At 37.4% G+C, this 10305-nt stretch overlaps 2 protein-coding genes across 2 annotated transcripts; both read left to right on the top strand.

Annotated features, from left to right (window-relative positions):
* Positions 1-1953: 1953 nt before the first annotated feature.
* Positions 1954-3159, top strand: LOC141607550 (uncharacterized). Its single transcript, XM_074426904.1, has one exon. The coding sequence runs from the start codon at positions 1954-1956 to the stop codon at positions 3157-3159; it is 1206 nt and encodes a 401-aa protein (XP_074283005.1).
* Positions 3160-4642: 1483 nt separating this feature from the next.
* On the top strand, positions 4643-6803 carry LOC141608976 (cytochrome P450 98A3-like). Its single transcript, XM_074428266.1, has 3 exons — positions 4643-4744; positions 5504-5910; positions 6076-6803. The coding sequence occupies exons 1-3, from the start codon at positions 4708-4710 to the stop codon at positions 6727-6729; spliced, it is 1098 nt and encodes a 365-aa protein (XP_074284367.1). The 5' UTR covers positions 4643-4707; the 3' UTR covers positions 6730-6803.
* The last annotated feature ends 3502 nt before the right edge of the window (positions 6804-10305 follow it).

Below are 10305 nucleotides of genomic sequence, written 5' to 3'. Positions count from 1 at the left end.
TTATTTACTTCAAATACAATTGATTGATACATCTTAGTTTTTTATTATATAAATACAATTATACAAATAATACTCTCCATATATAAGAAGTCGTTTAGTATATTATATATTTTTGGTGCCATCTTTGCTGGCTACTTTTTCTTGTTTTAAAATTGTTTGACTGATATGGCGAAGGAGGCAATAACATGACTCTGGAAACTGGTCTACCACTTGCCTACATGATCGTGCGATAATAAGAGAACAAAACTCAATATCAATATCAAATACCCACCAACTCAAGAACATTCAACAATATAAATATACTAGGCCATCGTGGAAGTCCGCTCCCCCCCGAGGCGGGGTACATGATGATTCCTTTTTATCAAACAAATATAAATATACAGTTAACAATAATAATAATAATACTAATCCACCAACAACCCCTTTAGTTCCCACGTCCATGGACTTTATATCAAAATTCTAGTCATTTCATACAGCTCTTACAACAAATTTAATGGATCCCATCTACCAATATTTCCTCTCTTTTCTTTCAATATTTGTTGCATATAAATTGTTCAACAAGCTCACAACTAAGCTACCACCGGGACCACGACCGTGGCCAAGCATCGGCACTCTCTACGGAAGTAAGCTGGATAAACCACGTTACTTCCTAGAGTGGGTCAAAGACTATGGACCCATAGTTTCGGTTTGGTTTGGTTCGAGTCTGAACGTGATTGTATCGAACTCGGAGTTGGCTAGGGAAGTGTTTAAGGAAAATGATCAAGAGTTGGCAGATAGATGTAGAAGTTTGAGCAAAAATGGGAAGGGTAGTCTTGTATGGGATAATTATGGGCCTCATTTTGTTAAGCTAAAACATATACTCCCTCCTATTCTAGATAACTCTCCCCTTTGGAGGGGGGCACTAGATTTAAGGAAGGGAGTATTATATTGTAAAGTATGTGTGTGGGGGTAGGAGATTGGAGAGAGGGTGTTATGAATTAGATTGTTAATTGAGAAATTAAGAAACTAATTACTCCCTCCCTTTTTTACCCAGATTTCACTTTCCCTCCCTTTTCATGCACTTTAGTTGTTGATGCATTGTTTCCATCACAGTTTCGAAACGCAGACGGTGAAGCGTAAAATTAAAATTACATGATGTTCAAATTATTACAAATTCTGAACAATTAATTAAATTACATACGGACTAATAAAATTACATGAACTAATAAAATTACACGAACTAATAAAATTACATTAAGCGTAAAATTAAAATTAAAGAACAATAGGGACTTCAGAATTTTTTTTACAGGAATTAGTAACAGATGGACTTCAGATAAACCATAGATTTCCTTCATCATTTCTTGAATGGCCCATTTGAGTAGTCCCTTAAGCTAAGTTAACCCAAAAACTCTGTCAAATGTTACATATCCTTGCACCAAGTCTGAAATTTGGCACCAAAATTCAAATATGGAGCCAAAATACAAACAAGTTTCATTTTTGCGCCTAAACCAAAATTTTAAAGTAGTGCAAAGTTCTTTGTGCTATAAATAGAATGGATATTTAGGTGGGGGTCATTTATCAGCAAGAGTCCAAAGAATACCTTTCACATAAACACCTTTGAAACAAAAAAATCAGGAGCATTCAATGAAAAATCTCACTAACTTAGAAAAATCTAAAATTCTTGAAACACTTTTAGAAAACAGCACTGATGGAAAACCACACTATGGGGTAATGAAGAAACTGGCAGCAAAATACTCAGTTTGCAGGAAGACAATAACTGAGGTGTGGAATCTAGCAAGGTCACAGAGGAGGTCAAATTTACCAGTCAATGTCAATGCCTAAAGAAAGGAAGCGAGAAAAATTGGCGGGGTGGTGTTAGACAATGAGAAGCTCATGTCAATTGAGCTTCTTAAGAGAACCACACAACACTCACTTTTCGAACAATTAGGGGTAAGCCGAGTCAACCATATCAAGATGGGTCATGTCAAAGCAAATAAGGGGGCACACAAATGCATTGAAACCAGGTTTGGTGATAAAAACAAACTTGCTAGATTAATTTTCAGTCTTCAACATTTACAATATCATGAAGTAACTAAAAGAGTGGTTTTCAAAGATCAAAGCAATATCATTCATATGGATGAAAAATGGTTTTCTAAAACTAAACCATCAACAAGGTTTTACTTGGCTAAGGGGGAAATTGAACCCCATAGATGTGTGCAATCTAAAACATTCATTGAAAAGGTAATGTTCATGTGTGCTGTTGCTAGACCAAAATATGCTGCAAATGGTGATCTCATTTTTGATGGGAAGTTAGGAATTTGGCCATTTGTTAGCCAAGTTCCAGCAGTTAGAAATTCAAAAAATAGAGCAGCAGGAACACTTGAAACCAAGTGCATAGAGTCTATAAACAAGCAAGTTACTAGAGATATGGTTATTAACTCAGTGTTGCCAGCAATAAAGGCTAAATGGCCTTCATGTCTAGGTAAACATGTTATCATTCAACAAGATAATGCACGACCACATATTAACAATGATGATCCTGATTTTAAGAAGGCAGCAACAGCAGATGGTTGGCGTATTGAATTGGTTTATCAGACACCCAATTCACCAGACTTAAATGTCTTGGATTTGGGATTTTTTAGATCAATACAATCACTCCAACAAAAAAAAAAGGCAATCAAGTTGGATGAACTTATTCAAAACACAGTGACTGCATATATAGAACAAGATCCACTCAAACTCAAATATGTTTGGATTACATTGCAGGCATGTATGCTTGAAATTATGAGAAAAAAAGGTGGCATAGATTATCCTGTGCCACATATGCATAAGACTAAACTAGCAGCAGCTGGTTTACTTCCTGAATATCTTAATGCTAACATGGATTTAGTGAAAGAATGCATACAATATGTTCAGAATGTTGGTGATGCAACCACCATAAGTGAATTGGTGAATTCATTAAGCGATTATCGAGAGAATGCGGGGGATATAGCAAGCAAAGAAGTGGAACTAATGAACCAACAGGAGACAATGCACCTGTTGGTAACATTACTGAACATAGGCAGGGTAGTAATGAACCAACAGGGAACAATGCCCCTGTTGGTAACATTACTGAGTAAACAATCCAGCAACCACAACATTTTGACAAATTTTGGACAGTTTTTGTATGTCAAAGACTAGATGTGTACTCACTGTCAGCAGATGAAGAAATGAGAAAACACAGTAAACATTCCAGCAGTACCAGCAAACAATCCAGCAGAAAAAGCAAAGAAGAATGTGGAAACAGCAAAGAATCATGCAGAACCAGCAAACAAACCAGCAAAAGCAAGCATGAATCAAGGAAAAACACATTTTGTAAAGTCTGTTGAAGCATTTCATTTTGAACTTTGCACTACTTTTCTATTATTCGGTTTATGGCACTATGGATATTAACATGAAACATGAGCAATTCAGTCAATCAGCTTTAGTAAACAATACTCTCAATATTGTTGTACATGCACAACCTCTTCACAACAAATGGTGGTGGCGTAGTGCGTGTACATCAACGTTGAAGGCTAAACACTACCCTCAACAAGTGATCATTGGGCAGTTTCATTTAGATGAAAGTCAATTTTTTTTCGAAAACAGTTATCATCACTAGTCCATTCAAACAAAAAAAAATAGTAATTAATTAGAGATAAAGATCAAGAAATCGACCTCCCTTGCCCTTCATCTTCCTGTAAATCAAGTAAAACCAGGCCAATATTTTGAAAGAACCCCAATAAACCATTTTGTAATCACCGGGCTTTCTCGTATCGCAACTGGATCTAATTCATCATCTGAATTAGAAACATCTGAACAACATGCAATCTCAGAAACCTTATCATTTGGCATCTCAGAAACTTCATACTCCATTAAAACTTCAAACTGAGGCCAATATTTACATAGATCCTCCATAAACCGTCTTCTACTCTCATCCTTTTTACGCCTTGCTAACCACCTGTTAGCCTTTCTCTCATTTTCTCTCCTCTCTTGCTTCCTCTCCCTCTCCTCATCCCCAACTGTGAAATGAACAACATCAGAAGCAGAAGCAACAACCTCGTCAATCAATCCAACATCAACTTCGTCATCTTTCATCTCCATTTCCTCATCACCCATATATAAATCTTTATATAACTTCTCCATATAACGCAGATCAATTTCAGACGAAAAAGCCCCAATTTTTTTCATGTTTTTTTGAATTTAATCGATGGTAATGATGTAGATGATGGTATAGATTGATTATATGGTGACAAAGATGAAGATAAGATGAAGAAATTAGTGATTGATCAAGATAAGAAGGTAAGATAATGGCGGAAGAGAGGTTATGAGAGGGAGGATAATGGCGGAAGAGAGAGAATGTTAAGGTTTTCTGTGAGGGGACGGAAATTATAAGGCGGGAGTAATTAGGGTTAAGTGTGGGTGGGCTGGGTTAGATTAGTGGATTGTATAATTAGTGGGATGAGTTAGTGTTATAATAGGATGGGTTAAGGGTGGGTTGGGTGGTAATTATTGAAAAGTAGTAAGGGTAAGATGGTCATTTCATAACAAAAAACTTTACCAAATAAGGAAATAGGGAGAGTATTGTGAATAGACGAAAAAGGAAATAGGGAGAGTTATTTAGAATAGGAGGGAGTATGTAATGTTGAGCTTTTCTCTTCTAAAAGACTTGAAGCTCTTAGACACATTAGAGAAGATGAGGTTATTACTATGATTGGCTCCATTTTCGTTGATTGCACTAATCCAGGTTGGTTTTCTATTTAATCTTTGAATACTAAGGTTTAAAATTTAAATGAGTGATCTATGACGAGCCTAGTTAGACGATGAATTCTTAGGTATGCGCGGTTTAACGCCAAAGAAGAATCCAAATAAAGTAAAAATAAGCATTCTCATTGGTCAGAGTGTAGGCATGTACGGTGACAAGATATATCGGGCGTGCCTAAGAATTTTTCATAGTTAGATTTGTTGTTTCTAATTTATTTACTTTGTTGTTGTGCTTTTATATTTAGTAAACTTGACAGAATGGGTAGCAGAGACTATTGCCTTCCGATGAATGAAAATGTATAAAATTGTAGTAATTTTTTTTGATATTTTATCATATTACATTGTAGCTCGATAAATTCCTGACAATCTTTAGCCGATCGTGATTCCAACAACGAATACAAATGTATGACGATTAAGCTATGTGCCCATGATCTAAATTTAATCTATTCTTGCTCATTGTAAAATCCTATACGATTTGATTTTACTAAAACAATTGATTGATGTTACGACACTTTTGCCATATTATGATATGTCTATCTAATGTGATTACTTCAATTTCCTTTCTGTAAACCACATACTAAATATCGGGATGATTGTCGTAGCGACTAGCAGCTTAAAATCGCCCATTGCGTCATAAAGGCAACATAACAAATAATCTTCAAAAGACGATCATTGTAATCTTTAACTACAATGTTGCGATCCCAAATTTAATGACAGCTACCGGAATTACATTTTGTTACAGAAAATGAGGGTAAAAGCCTGTTAATGAAGAAATACTTGGATCGAGTGACATTCAATAACATCACAAGACTCACTTTTGGGAAAAGATTTGAGAATGTGGAAGGTGTAATTGATGAGCAAGGTCTAAAATTGAAGGGCATATTAGCAAATGGACTCAAACTCGACGACTTTGGGGTCATCATGGACCACAAGTCATGGTTGCAACGGCTTCTCTCTTTCAACACAAAGGCGTCAACCAAGCACATAAGTTTGAGGGATAAGCTTGTCAAACAGATAATTGAGGAGTATCGCCACACACTACAAAAGAACGGAGAAGACGAAACAATTAATCAACATTTACTACATGCCCTGCTCACCATACAAGACTTATATGATCTGGATGATGATATAATTGTTGGCCTCCTTTGGGTATGATCACTTTTAATCTTTCCTCATAACAGTACTGCCTGCCTGCCTATGTTTTAGTTCGACCTAGCAATGGTTTAGGATTTGCCACAGTTTTACTTTTTTACTCCGTGTATTGAATAACTCTCGGAATCGATCCTTAATTAACAATGCTGAACATATTTACAGGACATGATTGTGATGGGAATGGACACAATAGTTGCTTCAGTTGAGTGGGCATTAGCGGAGTTAATCAAGAACTCAAGACTTCAAAAGAAGGCACAAGACGAGCTGGACCGAGTTATAGGCTCTGATCGAATTATGACAGAATGGGATTACTCAAACTTACCCTACCTAAGGTGTATAGTGAAGGAAGGACTAAGGCTCCATCCTCCAACTCCCTTTCTTCTACCTCACAAGGCCCACGCCCATGTCAAAATTGGGGGTTATGACATCCCAACTGCCTCAAATGTCCTTATAAATGTTCGGGGCATCGCCCGTGACCCGTCTATTTGGAAAAATCCATTAGAGTTTAAACCTGAAAGATTTATGGAGGAGGATGTAGATTTGAAAGGACATGATTTTAGATTCCTACCATTCGGGTCCGGTAGACGGGCGTGCCCAGGAGCCCAACTAGGCTTTAATTTGGTGACATCTATATTGGGTCATTTACTTCATCATTTTAATTGGGCTCCTGCAGACGGATTAATGCAAGAAGATATAGATATGAGTGAGAAACTCGGGTTTTTGGCGCAAATGCAGACTCCATTACAAGCTTTTGCTATTCCTAGGTTGCCTGAGTGTTTGTATAGAAGGATAGAACTGAAATCTGGAGTGTACTAAATAATTTAGGAACAAATTGCTGACAAAATCAAATTTTTTTAGTAGTACAAATTATCCTAAGATATTTGGGGGCAAAAAAAAAAAAAATCAAGCCAATATTTATTTATATCAAGCTCAGAAAAAATATGGTCAAGGTCTACGAGAGAGGACATTTGTTTTTTATTACCGAACACTTTTATGTGTCCATTTATTTCCGAATAACTATACAAATTGCGTGCCCTTTTTCGGTATATATACGGAGAAGTAAACGTAGAGACAAACTGACAAAGTACGAGTAACAAAGGCGGGATAAATTTGATAATGGTGGAGTATAACGAATCACAACCACAAAACCATATATTTAAGAAATGGAGAGGATCTTTAGTATTCTTTACTCAATGTCGTTCATGTTGTTTTTAACATAATTAGTGAGTAAAGCACACGAGGAAGAATCGATTGCAATAAAAGTAAGGATTTTTTTGTCAAACACAACTTTTTAAAAAAAAATATTTCCAAACACCACCTTTAAAAAAATAAGTTTGTCAAACACAACCTTTAATAAAAAAAATTTGTTAAACACGACTTTTTTACCAGATTTTGACAACTTTCTGACTACTTGCAATGGGGTGACTTTCAGTCTATATTTGAGATAGCAAACGAGGTCGTTTTGAGGTGTTTTTGGGCTCGTTGGAAAGGTGGGAGTACAGATTTTCAAGCGGTTGTCAATACGGTGGTCAAATATGGCCTTATGTGGGGTAGAGTGATTTGTAAAGTAAGGCTGGTCATAGAGGGTTGATGTAAATTAAAAGTAGGATTTTTTCGTGGATCAATTCGCTTGCCTCGAACCACCACTTGCAACCAACAAACAATACAACTACGACATACCTTGCACTCCCCTCAACCTACATACCAAATTCCAGACCAAACAAAATATCTTAACCTCATTAAAAGACCCACGAAAAATCCCTCACCACCCATTGTAAACCTAGACTTGTAGCCCTTTCTCTTACCAGCCTTACTTTACGCACCAATCGACCCCACATAAGGTCACCTTTGACCACCATGTTGACAACCCCTGGAAAGCATGTACTCCCACATTTCCAACGAGTCCAAGAACACCTCAAACCGACCTCGTTTGCTATCTCAAATATAGTCTAAAAGTCACCCAATTGCAAGTGGTTAGGAAATTGTCAAAATCTGGTCAATAAGTCTTGTTTGACAAAAAACAGTTATTAAAAGTTGTGTTTGACAAAAAATTTTTTTAAAGGTGCATCAAGGTTCCGCACTTAGTCCTTTTCTCTTTGCTATAGTTATGGATGCGTTGACAAGGGATATTCAGGACGACATCCCTTGGTGTATGATGTTTGATGATGATATTGTGTTGATTAATGAGACAAAAGAGGGGGTGGAGAGAAAGTTGGAATTGTGGAGGCAGACTTTAGAGACTCGTGGGTTCAGGCTGAGCAGGAGTAAGACTGATTATTTGAGGTGTGAGTTCACTAAGGTGGCGGGGTTGAGATCGACAGAGGCGGGGAGTATTATTTTCGATGGGAATGTTGTTGAGGGTTCGGATTTCTTCAGATATCTAGGATCTATTATTCAAAAAGATGGGGAGTTAGACGGAGATGTGGCTCACAGAATTAAAGCGGGATGGTTGAAATGGAAGAGTGCTTCAGGGTTTCTATGCGATAAAGATATGCCCCAAAGATTAAAGGGAAAATTTTATCGCACGGCAATTAGGTCTGCCTTACTTTACGGCTCCGAGTGTTGGGCCGTGAAGCATTGTCACATTCAAAAGATGAGTGTGGCGGAGATGCGCATGTTGAGGTGGATGTGCGGACATACAAGGAAAGATCGGTTAAGGAATGAGGTGATTAGGGAAAAGGTAAAAGTGGCGCCAATAGAGGACAAGATGATGGAAAACCGACTAAGATGGTTTGCCCATGTGAGAAGAAGACCTATGGGCCTTTTGATTAGGGAGGTCGGAGACTTGGAGAACAGAAAAGGTCCCTAGAGGTAGAGGAAGACCGAGACAGACATGGTTGAGAGTGATAGAGCACGATATGAGAGTTTTGGGGCTTGAGGAGAGTATGGTGACGGAGAGGGCACAATGAAGGGAAAGGATACATGTGGATTTTTAGTATTTGATGTTTTTTTGACATATTTAGTGTTTTTTTATTTAATTTAAAGAAATTAAATTATTTATTTCTCTCTCCTTTATTACACTTTTTTACCAACCACTTTCTTATAGATTTTACCTGGTTCATTCTGGATCCTTAATTCTATCTCGGTTTTTAAAAATCGTTTTAATCTTTTCTCTCGATTTAAATTTTAAGTTTTTATAAAAGAAAGCCGAAATTCGATTTTAAAAGCTCTAAGTTTACCTTGACTTTCCATTATATTTTCGTTCATCCTTTTTGTTTTTCATCTTCCCCTTTTTTATTCGCATTTTGAGGCGTTCGTTCGTCCATGGACGGTTCGAAAGGATGATTCATGTCAGCCGACCCCAAATCATTTTGGGATTAAGACTCTGATGCTGTTGTTGTTGAATTTTTTTTTTTTTTTAACAACAAAGAATGTATGCATGCTTTGAACTAAAATGGGATATGATTTTGAGTGAAACAAAGATGGAAGTGAGACTATGAAGTCATGGGATATGACCACGAAGAATTCAATAAAATAATGTTTCGAAAGTTGGACTTATGAATGTATCAAACTATGATGAGGAGATTGAACATGACATGTGAATTAATAAATTAAACTTCCGAATTTTCACTCTCTTTTTGGCAGATGTCTCATTTCTCATGTGGTAGGAGATTTCTATATAATTAAAGCTAGCAAGCCTGATTCGAGTCAAATCTGAGCAAACTCAATCGATAATGTTGCAATCTGAAACCGACCCAATCATGACCTGTAGGGGCGGAGTTGGGATTCGCAACATCGAATGCTTGAACCAAGCGCTATTGGCAAAGCATGGATGGCGATTGGTCTCTGGCGACATGTCCTTATTTAGCAGAGTTTTTAGACAAAAAGTCTTTGGCAGTGGTACAGTTGATCCTAACAGAAATCCAATTCAGGGGACCGGTTGCTCGTGGGGGGTCCGAAGTATTCTTCATGGGTTTCGAATTATCAAGGAATACATGGGTTGGAAACCTAGCAGAGATTCAAGCTTAAATGTTTGGGTGACGAGATGGGTTGGCGGTAATCGTCCGGATCCAAAAGAGCACTGGCTGGGGCTCAATGATGTCCATTTGGCGAATTTACAGGTAAGAAATCTTTTACTTCCTAATGGTGAGTGGAATGAACATTTTGTCCGAGCTTTGTTTAAAGAGGAATATGCGGCGAGGATCTTGGCAACTCGGCTGCGAGATACGCATAGGACTGATGAGATTTACTGGCCATTTACAAAGGATGGGGTTTTCACGGTCAAGAGTGGATATGGCTTGATCTTCGACGAGTATATAAATAGGAAGGGCACAGCTAAAGATAGAACAAGGATTGGGGATCGGGGGAAGATGTTTTGCCGCAAGCAATTATGGACTCTTCCAATTCCTAACACGTGGAAAATTTTGTTATGGAGAATCATCACGAGCACAC

Source organism: Silene latifolia, chromosome 10, assembly GCF_048544455.1.
Source record: "Silene latifolia isolate original U9 population chromosome 10, ASM4854445v1, whole genome shotgun sequence".
Taxonomy (NCBI): Eukaryota; Viridiplantae; Streptophyta; class Magnoliopsida; order Caryophyllales; family Caryophyllaceae; genus Silene; species Silene latifolia.
This window is presented reverse-complemented; position numbering and strand designations above follow the sequence as displayed.